General features: G+C 57.0%; 1 protein-coding gene across 1 annotated transcript; it reads left to right on the plus strand.

The window, feature by feature from the left end:
* The first annotated feature begins 5,311 nt into the window (after window positions 1-5,311).
* Window positions 5,312-5,935, plus strand: RPRM (reprimo, TP53 dependent G2 arrest mediator homolog). The gene has a single exon (XM_064515530.1). It carries the CDS (start codon window positions 5,392-5,394, stop codon window positions 5,737-5,739), a length of 348 nt encoding a protein of 115 aa, XP_064371600.1. The 5' UTR covers window positions 5,312-5,391; the 3' UTR covers window positions 5,740-5,935.
* Window positions 5,936-24,439: the final 18,504 nt, after the last annotated feature.

The raw sequence follows: 24,439 nt of genomic DNA on the forward strand, positions 1-24,439 counted from the left end.
GTCAGGGGAGTGGATGTCCCTGTTTCGAGACCGCCAGGACACACCACTTACTTAACTTCTCACCGAATCGCTGCTTTTACGGTTCGGAGGCCTACGTGCCGGGAAGGCAGCGGCTCTGAGGCACGCGGGTCACGGAAATTTTAATCCGTTGCTTCTGCCTAACTAAAACGTCATTTCCATCTCGTTTTTCTTATTTCTGGTATGTATGAATAGCAAATAAATGAACCGTTAAAAAAACGCCAGTCGGGTTTAATGCCGTGCTGCACCCTGAGCGCAGCACCTCCGAAAGCGGCTGCTGCTGGAAGAGGGATCGTTGCATGACACCGCACGGCACGGCTGCACCGGGATCCCCGCGGGATACCCCATGGCATCACCGCACCAGGATCCCTGTGCAAGACCCCACAGCTGCATCAGGATCCCCACGGGATACCCCACGGCATCACCGCACCAGGATCCCTGTGCAAGACCCCACGGCTGCACCGGGATCCCCACGGGATACCCCATGGCATCACCGCACCAGGATCCCTGTGCAAGACCCCACAGCTGCACCAGGATCCCCACGGGATACCCCATGGCATCACCGCACCAGGATCCCTGTGCAAGACCCCACGGCTGCACCGGGATCCCCACGGGATACCCCATGGCATCACTGCACCGGGATCCCTGTGCAAGACCCCATGGCTGCACCGGGATCCCCGCGGGATACCCCATGGCATCACTGCACCGGGATCCCCGCGGGATACCCCATGGCATCACTGCACCAGGATCCCTGTGCAAGACCCCATGGCTGCACCGGGATCCCCACGGGATACCCCATGGCATCACTGCACCGGGATCCCCGTGGGATAGCCCATGGCATCACTGCACCAGGATCCCTGCAGTCGCATCGCGCACGGGCAGCTGCCGGCGGTGCCGGAGCCGTGCCGCGAAGCCTCGCTGGCACGGTGCTTGCAAGCGGCCGTGCACCCCGTACCGAAGCCCAAAAGCCAAGTGTGCCGCTCCTTTCCAGATCCCGAAGGCGTTTAGGTGACAACAGCTCGCGGCAGGGCTTTACGCCGTGCAGCACGGTTGCTTCCAGCCCTGTTTTACTTGTTTCCAGGCTCGAAGCTAAAAGGGTCCCCGACGCACACGGGCGGCTTGCGGAGCAGCCAGCCTGCCCGGCCCGGCCCGCTGCCGATGCCCCACGCGCTCCGGCTGCTGATGCCCCACGCGCTCCGGCTGCCGATGCCCCACGCGCTCTGGCTGCCGATGCCCCACGCGCTCCGGCTGCTGATGCCCCACGCGCTCCGGCTGCCGATGCCCCACGCGCTCCGGCTGCCGATGCCCCACGCGCTCCGGCTGCACCGCGGGAGCCTGGGGCTGAGGGGCAGCGCGGCAGCAAGCGACTTGCTTTACCCAAAGAAATACAATTCCCTCTACTTTCCTTTACTAGCAGGCCTGCATTTTGGCTTATTCAACTATGCAATTGCCCAGTGGTTTTCTGGTTTAGTTTGAGGAAATATTTTAATTTTAAATATTTTTCCTGTGCTTATTTTAAGCCTTTTAGAAGAAACTTTGCTAAAAACCTGCTTGAAGCCTTCCCATTGAAACGCTAAAATGGTTCCACCAAAACAGCGTTTGCAAACTCATCTTCGCAGGCCTTTAGCCTGCAAAAGAGACCCGCTACGAGCCTCGCGGGGTCCGATCGCATCGCTGTTCCCTTGGAGCAGGAGCGTTTGCAAGGGAGGTGGGACCCCGGCGCAGGCGGCCGCACTGGCGCTCGCCCAAAAGCGGGGGCAGCCGCGCAGCACGGGGGCTTCGCCCCGTCCGAGTGGAATAAATACCCCTAAAATGTATTGGCAGGGTGCTTAAAAGACCGAGCCTTGCTTTCATTGCCTCGATCAAAACGGAACAAATGAAGAGAACAAGCCAAGTGCAAACGTAAAAAAAAAAAGTCGCTTAGGTAGTTTTCTAAAATTTCCCTGGGGAAACACCGTGCATTTCTCCGGCACCGCAAACCCTGCGGCGAAGCTGCTCGGGAAGGCGCTGCGGGTAACCGCCTGCCCGGCCGCCTCCGCAGCAGCCAACGCCTCAAATGTTGCGTTTAGTCCGGTTTTGAAAGCGGTGAGAAGCGGAGAAGGCGGTGCCGCTGCGGCCGGCGCACGCTAGATGTCACTGCGTCTCCTGCAAAGCCACCGGCGCGGCGAGGCCACCGGCGCAGCGAGGCCACCGCGCTGCACGGCTCTGCGGCCCGCGTGGGGCACCGGCTCGGCAACGGGGCGGCTTGGAGCTGAGCGCCCGCGCAGTGCCCAGGCTGCTCAACGTGCACCTCCACGCACGGAGAAATGCAAACCTCCATGTGCACCTCCACGCACGGAGAAATGCAAACCTCCATGTGCACCTCCACGCACGGAGAAATGCAAACCTCCGCGTGCACCTCCACGCACGGAGAAATGCAAACCTCCGCGTGCACCTCCACGCACGGAGAAATGCAAACCTCAGCATGCACCTCCACGCACGGAGAAATGCAAACCTCCGCGTGCACCTCCACGCACGGAGAAATGCAAACCTCCATGTGCACCTCCACGCACGGAGAAATGCAAACCTCCGCGTGCACCTCCACGCACGGAGAAATGCAAACCTCCGCGTGCACCTCCACGCACGGAGAAATGCAAACCTCCGCGTGCACCTCCACGCACGGAGAAATGCAAACCTCCATGTGCACCTCCACGCACGGAGAAATGCAAACCTCCATGTGCACCTCCACGCACGGAGAAATGCAAACCTCCACGTGCACCTCCACGCACGGAGAAATGCAAACCTCCGCGTGCACCTCCACGCACGGAGAAATGCAAACCTCCATGTGCACCTCCACGCACGGAGAAATGCAAACCTCCGCGTGCACCTCCACGCACGGAGAAATGCAAACCTCAGCATGCACCTCCACGCACGGAGAAATGCAAACCTCCGCGTGCACCTCCACGCACGGAGAAATGCAAACCTCAGCATGCACCTCCACGCACGGAGAAATGCAAACCTCCGCGTGCACCTCCACGCACGGAGAAATGCAAACCTCCATGTGCACCTCCACGCACGGAGAAATGCAAACCTCCGCGTGCACCTCCACGCACGGAGAAATGCAAACCTCCGCGTGCACCTCCACGCACGGAGAAATGCAAACCTCAGCATGCACCTCCACGCACGGAGAAATGCAAACCTCCGCGTGCACCTCCACGCACGGAGAAATGCAAACCTCCATGTGCACCTCCACGCACGGAGAAATGCAAACCTCCGCGTGCACCTCCACGCACGGAGAAATGCAAACCTCCGCGTGCACCTCCACGCACGGAGAAATGCAAACCTCCGCGTGCACCTCCACGCACGGAGAAATGCAAACCTCCATGTGCACCTCCACGCACGGAGAAATGCAAACCTCCGCGTGCACCTCCACGCACGGAGAAATGCAAACCTCCATGTGCACCTCCACGCACGGAGAAATGCAAACCTCCACGTGCACCTCCACGCACGGAGAAATGCAAACCTCCGCGTGCACCTCCACGCACGGAGAAATGCAAACCTCCATGTGCACCTCCACGCACGGAGAAATGCAAACCTCCGCGTGCACCTCCACGCACGGAGAAATGCAAACCTCCCTGTGCACCTCCACGCACGGAGAAATGCAAACCTCCGCGTGCACCTCCACGCACGGAGAAATGCAAACCTCCATGTGCACCTCCACGCACGGAGAAATGCAAACCTCCCTGTGCACCTCCACGCACGGAGAAATGCAAACCTCCGCGTGCACCTCCACGCACGGAGAAATGCAGACCTCCGCGTGCACCTCCACGCACGGAGAAATGCAAACCTCAACGTGCACCTCCACGCACGGAGAAATGCAAACCTCCATGTGCACCTCCACGCATGGAGAAATGCAAACCTCCGCGTGCACCTCCACGCACGGAGAAATGCAACGACCAGGTTTCAGAGCTGTGGTACTTCCTACACGCGATCTTTGCCCAATTGCGTTTTCCAATGTGCACGTAACACTACCAAAACTACGTGAGTTTTTTCTGCCTTTATTGACCCAGATGCTTCTTCCACATCAAAAAATTCTAAACGGGAGCGTTGTGTTCCTCTCCATTTCTTAGCTACGCAAAATAGCCCTTAAAATACATTCTTGGTGCTCCTGGCGTTTATAATTTTCAAGCAGAATAAATGCACTTTTGGAGGTGAGAGAGCTGGTTCCTCCTACAGAGTGAGAGGAGAGGAGAGGAAGGACCACTTCGAGCCCCTCTGCGCGCGAGTACCGCGCATCCCCCTGCCCCGGCGCTTGCTGGCACCTCCAAAGCTTGCAGAGACTTTTTTCAGCGAGGGTAAGAGAAAACGGGTAGGAGCAAACAGCTCACCCTCAAAACCAACCCAGCTCTGGGTTGCAGATCAGGATTTTTAACGATAAGGACAAAAATAAGAAGAAGAGCAATGGCTGCGGGGTGGAGAGGCTGATGTGCAGGTGCTGCCCCGGTCCCGGGGCGATGATGGCGGGAGGGTTGGGGACCGGGGCGATGATGGCGGGAGGGTTGGAGCAGCACGGGCTGCCGCCCGGGGCACCTCGCTCCGGTGCCGCTTCCCCAGCACGGAAAATACCCGTCGGAGCCCCGGCCACACGGATGCTCCCGCGGCCGCGCTGCAACAGGGCTCGCGGGAGCGGTGCAGCCGGCGTCGGTGGGTCCCGCTGGGCCCGCGGTGCTCCGGGCGGGCAGGCCCTGCCGGAGTGGACGGACGGATGGATGGATGGATGGATGGGGCCTAGGGGAAGGGATGGATGGAGCGGGGTTCCCATGGCGGGGGCACCGCCGGGCTGGGGGCTGCCGCGGCCCTGCGCCCCGGGAGCCGGGAGGGAGCCCAGCGCGGTGCCGGGGCGAAGCGCGGCGAGCTCGGAGACGCGAGCAGCGACGCGGGGCGCAGGAGCCGGCGCCGTGCCGCTCCCGGGGTGCAGCTCCCCCACCACCACCATCACCCCCCTTTGCCGGGCCCTGCCCTGGGAGGGGGTAACGGGGGCGCGGGGAGCACCGCGACCCCCCCCCAACCGCAGAGCAGCCCCCACCCCGGGGCGCTCCCCAACCTGCCCTGGCAGCCCCCTCCCCAACCCCCCCCCCCCCTCCCTGCCCCCGCAGCCCCCCCGCAAGCTGGGGCTCCCCGAGGCTGCGCGGGGCGGTGCAGCGGGGGCGGCGGGGGCCCCGCCCGGGCGCGTCGGGGCGGAGCCGCTGGCGGAGCGGGGCAGCGCGGCCCGGAGCGGAGCGGAGCGGAGCAGCGCGGCGGAGCGGAGCGGAGCGGGGCGGCACGGCGCGCCCTGCCCGGCTGCATGCGGCGGCGGCGGCGGGGCGCCCCGGCGGCGGCGGCGGCGGCGGCGGGATGAACGGCTCGGCGGCGGCGGGCGGCACGGCGGCGGCGGGGCTGCTGGCGGGCGCCGGGAGCGCGGCGCTGGAGCTGGAGCGGGCGCTGCGCTGCTGCACCGCCGCCTCCGTGGTCACCGACGGCGGCGGCGGGGGCGGCGGCGGGGCGGCGGCGGACGAGCGGAGCCTGTACATCATGCGGGTGGTGCAGATCGCCGTCATGTGCGTGCTGGCCCTCACCGTCGTCTTCGGCATCTTCTTCCTCGGCTGCAACCTGCTCATCAAGTCCGAGGGCATGATCAACTTTCTGGTCAAGGACCGGCGCCCGTCCAAGGAGGTGGAGGCGGTGGTGGTGGGGCCCTACTGACCGCCCCCCCCCGTCACCGGCACCGGCACCGGCACCGGCCCCGGCCCGCTCCCCCGGCGGGGCGGCCCCGACGCGCCCATCCGCGCGGTCTCGGGGCGCCGCCGCCGCCGCCGCCCCGGCCGAGCCCCGAGCGCTCCGAGGGCCCCGGCTCCGGGGGGACGTGTCCCCCCCGCTCCAATAAACGTCTTCGACCGCTCCCGCCCGGCTCCCCGCGGTCTTTCCGGGCCGCCGTGGCCGGAGGGGAGCGGGAGGCGGCAGCCGGGCCCGGGGCGCAGCCGGGTTGGGGACAGCCGCGACGGGGACGACGGGGCACAGAGGGGTCCGGGTGCAGACGGGCTGGGGACAGCCGGGTCCTGGGGACAGCTGGGTCCTGGGCACAGCCGGGTTGGAGAGAGCAGCTCTGGGGACGGCTGGGATGGGGGCAGGCGAATGCCAGGGCACAGCTGGTTTGGGGACAGCTGTTTTGGGGACAGCTGTTTTGGGGACAGCTGGTTTGGGGACGGCTGGTTTGGGGCAGGGCAGCCCGGGTGGCCGCGGCGCGGGGGGATCGATGGCGCTCGAGACGGGAGCGCTGTCCCGTGGCCCGTCCGCGTGGCTCCGCGGCGGCTGGGCCGGAGCGCCTCTGCCGCGGGTCCCCACGAGCCTCCGGTGTCCCCGCCGGGTCACGTCCCCCAGCGCGGTGGAGTCCCCACGCTGTCCATCGAGTCCCGCTCCGATCGGAGCGAGCCCCCAGCACCCCGTCCGTGTGCATCCGTCCAGGTCGGGCTCGGGAAAACCAGCACAAACGCTTCCATCAATCCTGCTGGAAGCCTCCCAGCAAGCGGTGCGCGCGGTCCCGCAGCGGGGCGGCGTTTTCGGTGCACAGCGTGGTTTTCCTTCGCCCCTTCCCTTCCCTTCCCTTCCCCGGGGAGCGGAGCATCCGGCACTGCCGGCCGCGGGAGCCGAGTCACCGGCCTGGCCGACGGCCGCGTTTTGATGCTCGTGAGAATCGGGGCGTTTTGCAGAGGAGCTGGGGCTCGGGAGGCTCCCTTTTCCCTCGGGCTGTCCCGGGCGGGCGCCGAAGGAGCCGAGCCTCCGAGTCGTTCGCAGGCATCTCTGTAAAACGTTATTAAAGTCGCTGTTTTGGCAGAGCAGGGTGAAAAGTACCAGTTACCAAGTGCACCTGAATTTAGAAGGGGGTGAAATAAAGCCGGAATTTGAGACAAGCTCTCGACGGTGAATCGAGCGTTGGTGGAAATGAGGCGAAGCGGGATGGCGCGGGGCCGTGCGACCCCCTGGGAGCAGCAGCCGTCCCAGCCGGGCGCTCCCTCGTCTGCAGCTGCGCTGCAGGGAAAGACGCAGAGCAGAGCTGCCTGCTCTCCCAGAAATAAGCAAGCTGTGGAATTTGTCATTAAATCAAAAGAAATGTTCCCAAGCCGTATATCAACTGAGAAATTTAACCCAAACTCTCCTCCCTTCTTTCGCTTGGGCAGGACGTTAGGTAACGCAGCGTTTTAGGGCGCTGCAGTGAGAGGGGAAGCTCCTGCCGGCGGCAGCTCCGCGAGCATCGACCCCAGCAAACTTTCCGCCCCGTCTCCTGGCGTTGCAGATACGCCGTAACCCGGCTCCTACCGAGTCCGCTGCGTGTTTGAGGTCTGGACTCATTAGGTATTCTTTAGCCGATAGAGCAAACACTTAAATTATAATCCATTTTGATTAACCTTTGCCAGAAGCGGCAGCTTTTTCCGACGCTGTAAATCCAGGGAACGGCCTGCCTCCGCGGTGGAATTGCACAGGTTTCCAAGTCGGCCCGGCAGCCTTGCTCCGGCCCGAGGCCCCCGTGCACGGCCGCGGCCCCCCCCCAGGAAAGCGCTCGGGGCTCCTTGCTGAGCTCCCTACGGCGATGGCTGGATCCAACTCTTCATGTGCGATTAAAAAAAAAAAAAAGCCCCCAGCTTCCCGGAGACAGGCAGCACGGATCAGGGTTTCCCGGAGCGCTGCAACGCTTCTCGCCTGCAGCAGCCGTGCGACCGAGCAGACGGGGAGCCCCGCGGGCGAGCGGGTTTCGGGGCCGCGCTCGGACAGACGACGCGTTTCAGCAGCTCTGCTCCAGCCCGAGCCCGTGCTGAGTACCATTACAGAAAAAATCATTCAATGTGCCTCTCTCCCTCCCCGGCATCCCCGCTCGCACGCGCGAGCGGCTGGCGCTGGACGGGACGCGCTGATCGCGGTACGGCCGAGCAGCCCCGGGGCATCGCATCTTCCAGGGCTCCGGTACTGCGAACCAGCAGCGTCCTCCCCGCAACCACGGCTTAAACCTGCTGCCCCAAAATCTAATGGCAGCAAGCGCCAGCGCTGCCCGCCGGCTGCAAACCATCTTCCCTAGGCGATTCGGGCGATCGCGCGGCTCCCGCTTTCCCCTAGCTGAACGCTATTGCCTTTGATCCGGTTGCTTTGCTGAAAAAGGGGGGGGGAAAGCCAACAGGGGCTGCACGAAGCTGCAGCGGTCGGGGCTGCGGTGAGCCCTCACGCAGAGAAAAGCTCCACCAGTGCCAGCGAGGGGCAACAAACTCAAACTCGATAAAACACTCGTTTCTGTACTAAAAAAATACGTGGTTAATCTGTGAATTCGAACACCACCAAGTGCACGAAATGAGCAGGCTTCAGGGAAAGGACGAGCACTGACTCGAAATGCAAAGCAATTAACCGCGGCTCTACCATTCCCTGTCCCTGCACTGTGTTTGTAGGAGGTTGGGTCCTTTTTACGGGTCACACTTTTTTTTAACGCCGGAAAATCAGCTTAGAGCTGGGGTCTGCATGCAACCGCTGGAGAAACAACCCAAATTTTAAACTCTTCCGACTGCCGTACCCGCCGGCGTGGTCACCGGCAGCTGGGGACCTCTGCGGCACTTACGGGCGGTATTTTTAGCACATGGAAAAAAAGTGTCACGAGCGCATGATATGAAAAATACACAGAGCAATGTATCACTTCTGTGTCCTTCACTCCACCGTAAGCAGGTTAGGAGCTTTTTTCCCCACTGGCTGCTGTTTTAGAAGGGTCCCCGGGGCCCCACGCTGCGCTCGTGGTGGCCCACGCGGCCCGCGGAGGGTGGCAGCCGCGGCGGGACCGAAGGCCCCCGAGCAGCTCCTCGCCCCGCCGCCCCGGCCCTGGTTCGGCGGAGAGCGTCAGGCGCTGGCCACGGCCTCGGTGCATCATTTTTGCATCCTTAAGGCAGGTTCTTTTTTTTCCTTTCATATTGGCTGCTTTAATTTCCTGCCTGCCATACAATTTGCACGCAGAACGAAACCAAAAAGCTCTGATTTGGGCTGAAACCGTACACAGGCTTAAAAGAAAGGAGCAAGCTCCTGCATCGCGGGGCAGCATTGCCGGGGCACGGGTGCAGAGTGATCTCCTCCTCCGTGCTCTCGCCCGGGAAGCCCCCCGCCAGGACGAGCCCCCCCGGACGTGCTGATGGAGGGCCACCACGGCCACCAGCGCTCGCTCCCCCGGCCGAGCCCTTCCCCGCCCTTGCCAAGAGCTGGTCACCCGCTCCGGCCGTGCCCCGGGGCCGCGCCGGCCCCTACGGCTCCGGGATACCCACAGCTGGAGCGGGGATGTCCCTCGGGCACCAGAGCAACACCGAGGAGCTAGCGAAGGAGGGAAGAGCAACAGAAAGCATCAGGTACCGGAGAAACTCGTGGAGAAAGAAATGCGGGTAAAAAGTAGAGGCACGCTTCTACAAAGGGATGGAAACGAGGTGCAAAATGTGTGATAGAGGTGTGCGGGATGCACCGATGGGGCAGGTGGTTTTGGAGAAGAGCAGTCCCAGCCAGATGGGCTGGGCGAGCAGAGCAGGGGTTGCAGTAACTTTGCTGACTGGTAGGAAAGTCTCGAAAATGAGAGGTATTACGCTACGGAATAACCTCTGCGGGGGAGACACAAGAATTCTTTTTGTTACGGCTTTCGATCTAACCCTGAGAACATATTCCTTGCGGAGCCGTTTTGCCTTCACAAGAAACCGGACCTGGTCTGCTAACGCAATTTCTCCACCGCTGTCTAACACAATTCCCTGGTTAATACTGCCGGAGCTACAGGGTTGGGAAATCAAGGAGATCGTGCTGTCAGTGTTAATGGTGCTTGAGGATTACCAGGGAGTTATCAGGCACAGCAAACCGCCTGGGTCAGACCCAGCAGCCCCGTGAAGGGGAGGAAGACGCCGTTTTCTTCCATATCCCCCCGCACCGGCGTCTCTCCATCGGGACCCTGCTGGCGGGGCGGCGGCGAGGGGCGGCCTGCACGGGCAATTAGCAATTAGGGCACGTGTGCGCCTAACGGAGCGGGATGTACCGGAGATATTCAGTGCTTCAGAAACCCATCCGAACGCTCACTGAGATCAGAGCATCGTTCGGGACTTCTGTGCCTGCCTCTGCCCTGCCACACACAAACCCGAGAAAGCAGCGTGTGTTTAGCCAGAGTTTTGGCGAGAGGTACCCAGGAGGACGCGTCTGAGACGGGAGAGAGCACGCGGGCAATCGCGAGCCCTTGCGCACAGATAACGTTCTGGACGGCGAAAAAGCGTGTCCGCAGGGTGCTTTTTCAGCGAGAAAAGAAAATGAGAAAAACCATGGCATTCCTGGAAAAGGGGACGCCGCAGGGCTCAGCTAATGACTCCCAACGCTGGCCACAGCTCGGGCGCAGCACTGGAAGCCTGCATCAATCAGGAGCAGGCTGCAGGGGAAACACCGCGAGCGTGAGCCACGGATGCGCGGCGGCCGCCTGCCCCGGCAGAGCACCGGGACGCGGGGGTCCCCACGCTGCACGGGGCAGGGGTCCCGCGGCCGGCAGCCTGACGGCGGGCTCCAGCAGCGCTGCCGGCACCAGCCGCAGCCTGGCCCCGGCCCCTTGGGCCACCCGCCCGCTCGGCGCGGGAGCGGGCAGAGCACGGCGGCCGCGAGACCCCGCTGCTGCTGGGGCCGGGGCTCGGGAGCGGGTCCGCGCTCTGCTGTGCGGCGGGGAGAAGCGACAGCAGCTTCTTCTGTTCCTGAGCAGCGTTGCAAAGATCCACCCCTGGGATTGACTAAAAAGCGTGTTTCCAGCCTCTCGAAAGCGTGAACCGGCACCGGCTCAGCCCAGCGCTCGAGGTAGGTGCGGAAAGGGTCTGTCCCGCTCTTAGCAGACACGAGCAGAGCGGATACCCCTGCTCTCGCGGGGAGCGGGGCCGCCTCCAGACTCGCCGTGCGGAGCATGCTTCTTCATTTATTTTCCGAATTTTTGTGCTCGCTTTTTCACACCAAACGTGGCGAGGGGAGACTACAATTTGCAGCGAGCAAGGTTTCTTCTCTGAGCGCCGGAGATGCTTGGTGAGACCAGCAGCTTCGATGGTGAACGCTGTCGTTAGAGCCTGAACTTTCCTCGATTTTCCAAAAAGTCCTCGACGGCTCTTGGGGGACCGGCAAGCTGCCTTCGCGTAGCCGTTGGACTGGTTGGGAACCCGAGCGGCTTCATCAGCAGAGGTTGCAGAGGATGCTGTTAGCACGGCGCAGAGCGTTTTGCTTTCTTTGCCTCTGCCGCGAAACCCGGCGGAGCCCGCGGCGTCCGGCAGCAGCGTTTCCCACCTGCCCGCTGGCTGCAGCATGGGAAGGCAGCACCGCTGCTCGCCGGGTTTTCAGAGCAGAGACCTTCCCGGGTTGTTTCCCGCCTGGGGAAGAGCTGATCCGGTGCAAAGGGGACGGTTGCTTTGCAGCAAGTGGCTTGGCAGCAAGGGCGAGCGCCGGCAGCGGAGATTAACGGCCCGGGAGAGCAGCTAACGCCTCGCCGGCACGGTGCACGTCCTCCGCGGCACCCCTGAGCACCGCCGCCCTTCCTCCGCCCCGGCGGTGCTTCCTCCTCCTCACCCGCTGCCCGTTGCAGGCGGCAGAGCTCAGTCCCCAGCCGGCCCTGGGCTGCGCGAGCCCTCAGAGTCGCCCCGGCCCGGTTCTCCGACGGGTTTCTGATTCCCAGGCTGCCAAAGCTGCGGGCTTGGGGAAGAGCCGGGCTTGGGACAGCGAACTCCTGGAGCAGGGCAGGACGTCCCCAGAGGTGTGCTCCGGGATGGAAACCCGGCATCCTGACAGCCGCGTGTTCACGTGCCCCAGAGGGACCAGCATCGTCTCATCCTCCTCCCTGTTTTAGTTGGGTTGTGTCTGGAAAAATAGCCAGTAGAGAGTTTAACGTGTTTCCGATCTGCGGAGATTCAGCACGACTGCTCCAATGGCCAGTTAGCCTCCATGTCCAGAAATCACACGTTATTTTTGTCTGAATATATCCCGTGTCACCCATGGATTCTTTTCTTATTTATGTTTCTGCAGTGAAATTGCCTGCACTACCATTTTCTATGGCTTGTCTGAGACTTCCCTGCTCCAAGCCTTGGACTTCCCTTCGCTCAAGCCAAAGACGTGTTTGTGCTGGGTTGCTTCTGTCCACAGCACTGACCTGAATCGTCGCCAACTATTCAGTGTCGTCCTCTTTTTTTTTCTTACTTTGGGATATGAGAACTGGACACACTGTTCCAGCAACAGCCACACCAAAGCAGATGCAGAGGCAACACAGCCTCTCTGCCACATAAATCTATAGTCATCTGTTTAAAAAAACCAAAGGAAGCCATTCGTGCTTGTGGGCCGATGTCACACTTTGCTCCTAAGCTCTGCCGATTAAATGGCAGCGACGTAGAAGCGCTCTCAGAATCATGGCTCCCAGGACGGGCGCCAAGAGGCTGCAAGCGCAGCCTGCCCTCTTCATCCTCGTGTAAATTCTCCGCGTTGGACGGTACCAAAATGCGCGCTGCATCCACGGCAGCACCCATGGGGTGCAAAGCCACACAGCCTGGTAGCACTTGCACTGTCCTTCTGCATTTCGTGGTTAAAGTGTTTCAGCCGCTCCACCATCGCGCCAGGGATGGACGCGCGGATGCACGCGTAATCCTCAGGGATGCTCCGCTCACACTCCCCAAACGCCGGCGCAGGCTGCTGAGAAACTCCAGCTCCCGCTGCCCCGCGGTCCCCCAGGGCACCGAGCTCACCCGAGCCGCGTTAAGAGCCGTGAGCTTGTCCCTTACGCAGCTTTGGAACCAACTCGTTTGACTTTTCTGCCTTTGCTCTTTTCTGGCCGACAGCTACGTTGCAGTAATGCGCGGCGGCATTGATGGCGTCCCTTCTTTTGCCAGCGCCGGCCATCGCCCAGCTCCAGGGCGCTTCGCTGCACGTCAGCCGAGCGCGTTCCCCGGGAGCGTCTGCGCCCGGCAGTCGACCCACGCCCGACGTCCCCCGGGCCTCCGGAGCCGCCACTTCGCGCTGCATCCCCCTGCGAACCGGGGATGACACGCCGCTGTGCCTCCTGCCCTGGAAACGCGCACGATTCCCAAAGATCTCTGTGACGTGCCGATTTTTTTCAGATAAATTGTATTTTGTTCTTCCAAAATCTAACAGGAGGAAGGAAGAGTTTCGCCTGCTGCTTCCTCAAAAACCTGAAGCTCAACGCGAAATTTGGCCCTTACTTACAAAGTCGTGCTACAGTTTCCTCCTGTTTTCCAGTGCAGTTCTAGAGCAGCAGCTGACAAGACGCAGACCTGAAGCCAGCGCGGCGATGCCTTAACGAGGCCGTAAAACAGCCACAGACGCTGCGTTGTCCCGGCAGCAGCAGCCTGGAGGCGGGGGGATTTAGGAGTCGTCGTTCCTGCAGCCACCCGGGCGCCGCTGCCCTCGTGTGAAACCCCCAGCTCCGTGCGGAAGGGTTTTATTGGGAATGGAAATCCAGAATGGGACAAGGGAAAATATTAGAGCCAAGTAGGAGAAGAGCTCACGGAAGTGGGATGTTTGCGGGTGAAAGGGAAACGATGGATTCGGTACAAAGGTGATGGGAATTGCACTTAGGTACCAGCCCTCGTCCAAGGAATACTGATCCAAGAAAAATTCCTCCCGGAGAGAAAGATGTCAAGAACACAAACCTGGATCCTTGCAATGAGTTATATCACAGGGCAAGTGGAAAAAAGATGCCAAGCCGCTTTTTCCCATGATTTTGTACAGTTATGAAACCCCCCGAAACTCTGAGCCGGAGCCACTCGGAACGGCGTTTCGTGGCTCGGCCGCCCGGCACCGTCCCGCGGCAGCGTCCGGCGGCTCTCCCGGGAGCGGGGCTGCCGCGAGCTGCGGGAAGCACCCGGCCGGTCGCCTTTCCCTCTTTACGCTTTTAATATTAATGAAGACCCTGCAAGTTGCAGCATCTGCAAACCTTTGTGCCGCCTGTTGAGACCCGGGCCAGTGCCCCGGCGATGGAGGCTCCTTTTCCCGCAGGGTGCTGCCGCCGCGACGTGGTGGGCGCCGGGCTGCTCCTCCGTTCGGGATTTTCCTGCAATTCGGTGATCGGGAGGAGGCAGCAGCAGACGCGGCGGGGGGACGCGGCCCCCCTCCCTCCCAGCCGAGGAGCCGTGCCTTTTAAAGCAGGTTGCTGCTAGCACAGGGGGACGAGCTACGACTCAAAAGCTGATCATATAATTAAACGAAGCTGAGTTTTGTAGTTTTGTGAGATAATAAGGAAAAAACCCATGCATTTGGGGAACAAGAGCTGGCTTTGATACTTGGCAGAGGCAGACGGTAAGGACGGCCTCTCCGCCAGTACAGCCGCTGTCACTAATTCCTGATTTTACAGATGAAGCTGTCATCGGAGCTGACGCCGAAAATCAAATTCCGCGTGCTTCCCACGGCCATACCAATATCCGCAATATTAGATCTGTATTAAAACAGGCCCTTGCACGGAAGGCCGAGATAAATGGCTGAGAGCAGCAGTAACGGATCTTCCTCGCCCGGGAAGGGCCGGGCACCGCTGCGTGGGCAAGAGGTGCTTTTTGGCTCTGCTGGGGCCAGCCGCGGCTCGGCAGGCGATACAGAGCAGTGCTTTACCCAGAAAAGACCCTTCTTGGTCTCAGCGTGAGAAAACGGATTTATATGGGGATTTGGGTAAAGAAAAATGGTTTTTTCTCAAATGGAATTATTGACATGCCAAACTTCTTCCAAAAAAGTGTTTCCACCAGCTAAAAACTGCGCAGATGTGTGTGCATGTGTGCGTGTGACATGCATGCAAAAACGCACACTACGTCTTCACGTCCGGAGTAGCAAAAGGGAAGGAAAAAAGCACGTTCTGAATTTTGATTAAATACGCTTGCGTGTGGCCAGCGCTGCGGCTGCTCACCTGCGGCAGATCGGCAAGGCTGCATTCAGCGTGTGCGATTAAACATCCCGACTTGGTAGATGTCTGCACCACGAAGGCAGCCGCACTGTGGCTCTGCGTTTGTCACACTGTCTATAAAATCTCCCGTTCCTAAACAGGGACGTTTAAGAACTGAATTTAAGAACTGAGAGGTTCTACTGAAGTTTAAATGGTTAAAAGAAGGTAAAAAAAAAAGTTAAACACACATGGATCTTGCACTGAAAATGGCTGAAATATTTTTTATATTTTCTGTGTTAAATAACCAACGAGCATGCTAAAAAATAGCAATTTGGCACGAATATTTATCCTAGAGAAGCAAAAAAATTCCACGTGCATTCTGAGGAAGAAAATGGGGTCTGACGGTACTCGGCTGACTTTGGCACATCACACGTTCGCATCGCACATCGGTCTTGGTAATGATCCTCGGGAGCTGGTTGCAGCCAGCCGGGAAACGGGCTCGTCTGCTCCCGGCCCCGAGGAACAGCTAATGCTCTCATAAACTATCTGTCACCTGCGGTAACGAGCTGCTTAGGTGGGATTATATTTTAGTGCCTGACCCAGACGCAGCAGTCCCTGCTCTGCACATCCCCAGTGGCTTAAAAAAATGGAAAACAAAAAAACCAGAAAATAAAAGCAGAAAGCATCTCCTAACCACGGACAGCTAACTAAAACGAAGTGCACCATTAGATGCATTACCGCCTAACGTCTCCGCTGCCTCAGAGAGCGGCGTAACTGAGCTAAGCAGCCCCGAGGACTGGAGGAAAATTAAAAAATAAGAGCATTTAAGCACGTGGCGGGTGGCTGGCGGTTTGCAACCTCGCGTGCCCTCCCCGGCAAGCGTCCCCTTCCCGAGGTGTCACCACCGCGGCAGCCCTGCCACCTCCTCCGCCGCCCGCCGCGTCCCCGTGCGGCCCGCTGCACGCAGCCGAAGCGAGAGCAGCGGGGCTGAGACGCCGGTGTTCGTGGAAGGGGAACAGCGGTGGCCGTCACCGAACACAGCAAGCAGGCTCGGGGCTTTCTGCTGGGCTCGAGGCAGATATGCGCAAGGCATCACCCTCTTCTGCCTCGTCCATGCATTTTAACGGGCTGAAGAGCATCAAGACAAAGCCTTCGGCACAGCAGGCAGAAGCTGTGCAGCTTCTTAGGGCCGCAAAGCCCACGAGCTGGGACCGAGACGGCCCGTTGCAGGTGGCTCGTGTCCCTCGTGGGAGCTCTGGGCCAGGGGGGCAGAAGAACCAGCGGATGCTCTCAGGGTCGCAGAGGGGTGGAGGCAGGCCAGACCTCGGCCAGTGCTCCTCAGAAGCTGCAACAGAATGAAAAAGCCCGACTTCCCGCTTGCCATTTTTCTCCATTCATATCTTAATTCCTTCTGTTTAAAGAACTTACTGGATCTATAAACCTGGCAGCCAACTGACCATCAATATCATTTCTTTTCTTAAATTACTCCTGTGTCATGTTCCTCATGATGCATTTTCTCCTTTGGCTGGTGACCCCGTTTTGCAGCGGTGGGGCAGCCCCAGCCGTGCGTTAGGACACGGGGGAGCTCACCAGCCTCCCCCCGGCACCGGAGCCCGGCTGTTCGACGCACAGAGTTCCCGGCTCCTTGCTACCATGGGCTTCGTTGCATATATTTAACAACCATAGGACTTTGGGGGAACACGGCCAACGCACCTGGAGGTACTTGCGTACTGGTGTCCATCGAGGAGCAATGGAAATGTTCTGCTAACTTGACGCTTTGGAAAACGCCAGCCCAATATTTCAGCGGATGCTCCGTCAAAGACTCCGTAAAGTCGAAGCTGGAATTTCCCAAACCAGGTGAACTGGAAACGCGAGACGCAGCCAGGGCACGCCGACGGGCAGCGGCCGTCCTTCCCTGGCCCTCCCACCACGCAGGCAGCCTCTGCTCGCGCGGGTCCTGCTGCGAACAGCAAACCCTCGCGAGCAGCAAGATGTATTGCCCTGGCCAGGGCCGTTGTTTAGCTGCTCTCCAACAGTTTTGGGAGGAAAAAATAAACTGTGTATTTCTGAAAGCTGCATGACCTTGCTCTTCAGCTTCAGAGGGCCGTAAGCGTTCCCAGGGCTGGATCACCCTCGCTGCCGGCGGGACCAGCCTGGCCCTTCCAGCGGGGCAGGTTTTTTGCTGTTTTTGGGGAATTTTGGTCACCCCTGAGCAGGCGGCTGAGCCCAAGAGCCGGCGAGCAGTGGCAGCAGCGGGGCTCGGGGATGCTGTGCCAGATGTGGCACGTACAACTACTATAACAACCTCATAATATAAATAACTTACTCCCCCAGTTTTTCTCTCTTTCCTCTTTTTAAAGACGCGGACTCTACCTGCGCCCTGGAACTTGCAGGAACAAGCAAAAACTATTAACAGTCCAGGAGAAAGTCTCCGGGCTTTAGCGGTCTCCGTGTAGAAACCCGCTGCCACCGTTGAGCCCAAATGCCAACGTTTCCATTCTGGAAATAACCTCATGGCTAGATATGCACTCCTTAACAACTGAAAAAGTAATGAGAAATACAACTCGATAACGGTGCTTATCCATCCAGCGCAAAGGCTGATCCCTGCGAATGTATCTTCCGCTTCCAAGCTGCCAGGCAAACACCTTCCGGGCTTTTTTCTCCAGTTTCTGAACATGCAGATTAGACTCCTACGTGTGCTATGTGAATTGAGTTAAAACAGGGGGGAAAGGGTAGTTTGGGGCAGCCTGCAGCCTTTAGTCGTATCTCATTTTAAACTGAAAAATGAGCTGTTATTGTGTGGCCCTTAGAAAACTGTCCAGGATCTAGAAGAGAAAAATAAAAGATAGAAGATCTTACGACAGAAGAAAAGCGAACAGTAACAAAAATCCACTACTGTCCAGTTCTCTGAGGAGAAGAAGGGGCAAATCGGTGCTTTCTGAGACTTTCCGCTGAGCGCAGCGCGGATGCGGTGTGTGTTTCGGGCACATTTAGTGCGGTCGGCAAGGCGCGCACGAGGACGGCTCCCCTGAACGGGGCGGCAGGGAGGAAGAGCGGCGATGCTCCCGGTGCCGCGAGCGCAGCGCCCTGAGAGCTCCCGTTGCAAGCGGGATCAAAAACGACAAATCAGGAGGTGATTCAAACCACGACTGGCTGGGACAGGTGCAGGCAGAGGGATGAAAAACGAGCTATTTTCAAAAAGCACTGAAATGAAAGCTCGCTCTGTCAGCGTGTTCTCCGGGTTGGGGTTCCCCGCTTCATCTCCATCGGAAAAGCGAGTGACTGGTACGCGGCGAAGGAGCCCAGGCGCTCGGGCCGGCAAGCCGAGCGGTACCTAAGAGCACAGCCCCTGCGAGCAGAAAGCAAGCTTGGAAAATTTCAGCCAAAAAAGTGAGTATTTTGGAAAACTAAGCATGGGTGAAAATAACAGGTATCCAATGGGAACAGTCAAGCAACCTCAAATCTAGCTGGACGATAGGAAAGCCATTAGTTAGAGTTTTGTATCATAACCCATTTAAATAACCTGCTCAGTTTCAGCAAACTGCTTTTCCCAAAATAATACTTATTTTTAAGCAGAGAGTTTAATTAGTATTTGTTAGACTTGGTAAAATGTTTCAAGCAGTAGAAGTTGTTAAGGGTGACCTACTTTAAAACAAATAAAGACTAAAATAAATTGTTTAGATAAAAAGTTATTCTAGCAGAAATAAAAGATGCCTCTGAAAAACATTCTGAATACAGACAATTCTTCAATTCATGGTTTTCCGTCAAGTGTCATGTTTTTATTTTTAGCTGCATACATTTTTAGAAATGAGAACTTATAACTCCAACAATTTTTGGAAAGATGGCAGCGGTTCTTGGATAAGCTGATAGAAAATTATGGAGACATTGACTAGCAATATATTATGACCGGAGGCATTTTCTTTTTATATTCAGACAGTTTTCCAAGAGCCGCACAACGAAAAAAAAGAAACGCCAAACACGGATACCAACAGAGCGGTTTCCTTGGCAATTGTAACTACGCAAAAGACTCTAGTTCCCGTCTATCTGCCTAATATAAGCAACTATTTAAACCTGTCAAGTGATCTATAAAGATTAGTTGAACCGAAATGAGATTATCTTATTAATTTGGGATGGCGGGCCCATATTCGGGAAGACGAGGTAAGCGTACACGTGACCGTGAGCGTTTTAGCAATCCGAAGGGCTTTAACCGGATTATCCACTTGCTGAAAGTTATGTATGGAGCTCTGTGCTTCCATTTACCTAAAACAAGGAAAGCGGCAGGACTGGGCAGAAAGGTGTAGACCCTCTTACAGCATCTTGCAGTAGGTTTGACTATTTTTTTAAGACTTAACCCAACTCAGTTGTTTTCGGGATCCGTTAAAACACCGATTGAAACCTTCTCTTTTAAAGAAGCCCGAATGACACCCATGCTCTGTAATTTTCTTATTTCCTCGTGCAAGAGCCCCAGATTACTGCTAATGAAGAAAGGCAACCGACCGTTTGATATTGCTGCTCCTTTTTGGTAGGCCGGCAATAATTGCGTAGGGTCTGACTTCTCGAGCAGCAGCACACACAACTATTGCCACGGAATTCTGCATACGCAGCTTGTCGCGTTTTGAACAGGCTACGAAAGCGCTAAGGCCTTTTTGCAAGTTAATTATACTACTTCGTGTTAAGGCCTTTTTCCCAGTTAATTATCTTAGATTCATAAACAATATAGGGATAAACTGAGCTAAGGGGGCCTCTGAATTTGCATTTATTGATGACCTTGAAGAGTTTATGCACGGCAACGTAGACGCCAGGAATATCCGTGCCCTCCGAAGACTCAGCCAGCAGCGGCTTGCTCCCTGGGAGCGGCGGGAGCACGGCAAAATGGAAAATGTTTGCATTTTTTGCTAATATATGGAAGAAGGATGGGGTTTTGCTCACTTCAAGCCTTCAGTAACTTAAAAGTAAAAACAAAGCCTATTATTGTTATTGCCGCTTTTCTGAAGCATGTGTTAAATCTGAGATATCCAACATGATGCTGTAAAATGAGCTGTCTAGCTAGCTTTAATTAAAAAAAAATCACAGACGCAGTCTGGATCTGATTGACAACTATGTTATTGGCTATAATTAACAAACTTTCCCTGTACACTCCAGAAAGGACGGGTAAAGTCGGAAGAGGGGCAGAGCAGGGAGGCAGGAGGGCTGGGAGCACCTCGGCTCTGCGCGGGCGCCGGTCCCTGCTCCCTCGTCCCTGCTCCCTGCTCCCTCCTGCCCAGCCCTCGGCCCCTCATCGGAGCTGATGTGGGACGGGAAACCCACCCGAGCACAGAAACACCGAAAATCACGCAGCTACCACTACAAAATTGCCTGATGACCATGACCAGGGCAGGTCCGGCAACAAGGCTTTTTTATTTTTTGTCCTTTTTCTGTGCATTTTATCAGCATTTCTGCTTGCATTACTTATTTTAGATGTTGCCGCCGCGTGCTCCCGGGAACACACTGCGATACTGGGGAGCACACCCCAACTCCAGCCTTTCCCTGAGGGCTTGTTGGGACCCACAAAAAAGAAATAGAGTAATTTTACACAAATTAACGCAAAACCATAACCGAGCCCAGGTGGTTGCCTCACCCCTCGGGCTTCCCGCGAGTCAGAGATGGGGTTTGACCCGGAGGAAGCTGCCGTTGGCGCGGGCCGCGCTCCCGTTGCCTCTCCGGCATCGCTGCAAGGAGCGACAGCACCAGCCCCGGTGCTTGGGGCAGCCAGCTCCCGGCTTTTAACCCAAAGGCAAACACTACTAAAGTGTGCTTATAAGGATACCAATGCCTGAAAGCTGGTTTAGGAAAAATTATCCTTCGGCACAGAGGCCGGGGCAAGCCTACGCCACGTTTATCCTAAAAAAGCAAAATTGCTGTGGAGTGCACAAGCAATAATTGAATGATCAGACTGATGCTAGCTCCAAGCTTGATTTTCAATCATTATCATGACCTTTAGGTACAAAATGATGTCGAGTAATCTATTTTAGTCGCTCGGCACGCTCTGGGTGCAGTCAGCAGGCAGGCTAGACGAAGGCCAGCATCCAGGACGGCTTCGTCGGAAGACGACTACGGCTAATTAGCTCCATAATTCCCGTGATTATTAACCTTAATGAAATTTTGCTCTCTAATAGCTGCATAGCTATTGATTTTTAATCGTTTTGTTTGTGCTTCGAATTGATTAATACCAATTCGGAAAGGCACGCGCAGCGGGGAGGCTCGTCTGTCATCTGCAAATTACCCCGAAAACGAGAGGCGCTCAGCACGCAGGCGCGCGGCGAGGAGGAGGAGGGACGGCCGGCGAGGACCCCCACCTTGCCCACTTGCGCGGGATGGTTTTGCACAGATAATTTTACATTAGGCATTGCCGTAAGCAATGCAAAGAGAAGGCAAGCAGCGTTTTTGTGCCTAAGAAAGGTGAAGAAGTCAGTCTCTCCGAATATAATTTTCCCTCTTTCATAAGTGTATTTTATAGAGGACATTTAGTACAATGCACTAAATTCTGCCTAAAAATCATATGCAGAGGCAATTAGCTGAATAAGGGCTTCTAAGCCAGCTGGGCGGTTTTCCTGCGAAGGGCGGCAGGCCCTGGAAATGCCGCAGCGGTCCACGCGGCTCGGGACGTCCGACACCGGCGATGCCGCGGGGACAAGCGGGCTCCAACCCGAGCCCAGCACCTCACCGCAGGGAGTCGAGCGGCACCGACTTTGCAGAGCTGCAACCGGACCGTTGTCCGCATTTATTGGTGCTCGTGGGAACATCCCCGAGTCTGTCTGAAATACAAATAATACCCCAATAATTCTGTAATGGAAAAAATAAATCTTTGTTATCTACTCAAAATGTTCTCTTTTTCTAAATTTAGGTTAAGCAGCATGCTCAGAGATAGCCAGAGGCGACCTACCTGTTTCACAAACAAAAAACTGAGCTTTGAAAACCACAGAGGTCACACATTGGTGTCTTTTCTTCAGATGCGACAATTTTCATATTGGACAGAAGAGATGGGCTAAAAAGTACAATTAGAAAATGGGGAGAGATTAATAACCAGCAACAACAATAGATTTTTCTAAGATTTCTGTCTTTTATTAAGGGAATGACCATCATTAGAGCACTAGAAAATCACTTTCTCTCTTTTCCCTTCTCTTATATTTTAATTTAAAAACAAGAAGAGAAGTAAAACCCATTGTTGTTATCGGATATTAATCCCTCTCCATTTTCTGATTATCTGTGCCGTAACAGGGTGCCTTTATTCCCCAACTAGATGCAATTCCGACACCGCCGTTCCCGGGCACAGAGGGAATCGGAGCCAGCCGGAGGTCGGGATTTTTGGAGGCACCTCCTGCAGCTCGGAGGAGACGATGCTGGGTCAGACGGGGAGTTTCCACCGCGCAGCACTGTGCGCTGCCAGGCAGCCCCCGCGGTGCCCTGGGCAAAGGCGGAAATCCTGAAATCCTGAAAATCCTGCCCGCAGCCTACAGGAGGTACGGATTGATTTGCAAGTGGTAATTCCCTGTGCATGCCTGTCGTGAGTAAATCTTTTCATTTTCTCCGTGGTGTAGATATATTACAAGTATAATCTTAAAAAAAAATAATAATAAAAAAGCACACTACAGAAAATTACTTATAAATATATCATAAGTAGCTAAAGTACGACCTGTGTTAGGGCTAGAAAATGTGCTGCACAAATCAGTCCTGCGCTGGCAAGGGAGTAGTTTAAATATGCAATATGTATTTTCCATCTCTTGCTTTATTACTTGCATGATAAAGTCGAAGCTGAACAACCTCTCTTTACTGCTTCCTCCCCGATAACCCCATCACCGAACCCAGCCCCTCCTCGGCTCAGCACCGCTTCTCCCAGACCCGTTTTAGCTGCTCCCCTGCGCTGCAGCCTCAACGCTGGCACAGGCAGCACGTCTTCTCCAGCCCGAGGAGCACCGCTTCCCCGATGCTGGTGAACTTGCTGCTTCCAAAGCTACGTTTTCACCTTCTGCATCTCACCCAGGATGTTTCAGTTCTATTTTTCATACCGCTGGGCCCAAACATAGGCTGTTTGTAAAAAAGGAAGTCTGTTTTCTTGCAAATAAAACACCACGGTTTACAATCCCAGTGAACAAAACTCTTGAAAGCCTCAAGAACTAATCAAATTCATGATTTTTTTCCTAGATCAGCTATTCAAGCTACTCATGGCAAAATCAGGATGGAAAAAACAGATCTGAGAGCATAAATCACTGCAGCTATTCTTGTATGAGGAGTCATGAACCGCTTTCGCCGGAGCTTGCAGGCACTCAAGGTTGTGCCATCCCTGCAACGAGAGCCGTTCTCTGGCACGCTGCAGCAAAACCGCGGTAGCCACCGCGCAAGGTTCATGGTCACCGTGTCCCTGTGCGGTGCAGGACACCCAAGCCCACGGCAGAGCTGTGCCCTTGTCCAGACCTTGGACCACATCCTTGACCATGGCCAGGAGAGGGGAAGCCCATCTGGACGTCCTCTCCATCTCCTCTCCCCATCCTCATCCCTCCCTGGCCACCCGCAGCAGCTCCACGGACGTTGGGTCCACGTGCACCTCATGAGGACACCGTGCCGGGGACTTGGTGAATTCGGGTGGCCCGGGACCCCCGTGGCCCCGGGCTGGGAGGACTCGGGGGGCTCGGCCAGGACGAGGGCATCTCCTCTGCGGGTGGAGGGGAGCCTCGGGGGCGACCGCTTTAATGCATTTTCAGGTATTTCAGGTGGATTTCCTCGGAAAGGTTGCCGCCGCCGTCGTGCTGCGGCTCTGAAGGTCAGCCCTGGCCCCGGGGAGGCCGGGCCGCCGGCCGGGGGGCTGCCGTTTGCTCTGGATTAGAGCTGCGCGGGGAAGGTCCCACCTTCCCTTCAGCGAGAGCGAGGTTACGTCCTCGGCGACTGGCATTTCCCACCGATTTTAGAGTTTGCCTTGCGTTTTTGTGAACGCGCATGGAAATCCTGCGTCTCGAGGACGAATATCGACGTTCAGAGTATTCATCCTGCAACAGTCGCCCAGGCAGAGACATCTGAGGATGCTCGAGTCACGCTGGAAATTTAAACCTACTGATGGATGAGTGCATAAGCCAAAGAGCAGCCCAAGTCTTTGCCTGGCTTTTCGATGCACGGAGGAGGGATGCTCGTCCTCACGCAGTGCCCGTGGCATGGTCCGACCCGGCTGCCCGGGGCCGCACGCGGGTACCCCGTCCCGGGCACAGCCCACCAGACGTGGTAGGTGCAGGGCGAAGCCCCGGCCGCTGCTTCTTTATGCGCTAAAGGCTTCCTTGATTTTAGCAAATCCCTTGTTACTCGCTTTTCGGCTGGAAAAAATAAGGCACGCAGCAAGAAACAAGAGCGCGTTTACCCTGTTCCTCGAGGAGGGATTCTCTCAGCGTTTTGCCTGGGAGATGCCATCGCCTCCGATCCGCTCGGAAGAATATTCCTGTCCCCCAAGGCGACAAGCTCGCAGTGCACCGCCCGCTTCGTTGCACCTTCAGACTTTAT

Source organism: Dromaius novaehollandiae, chromosome 7, assembly GCF_036370855.1.
Source record: "Dromaius novaehollandiae isolate bDroNov1 chromosome 7, bDroNov1.hap1, whole genome shotgun sequence".
Lineage (NCBI taxonomy): Eukaryota > Metazoa > Chordata > Aves > Casuariiformes > Dromaiidae > Dromaius > Dromaius novaehollandiae.

Bases quoted from the DNA above. Each gene is read 5' to 3' on its own strand.
- RPRM (XM_064515530.1), top strand. From the start codon at position 5,392: ATGAACGGCTCGGCGGCGGCGGGCGGCACGGCGGCGGCGGGGCTGCTG.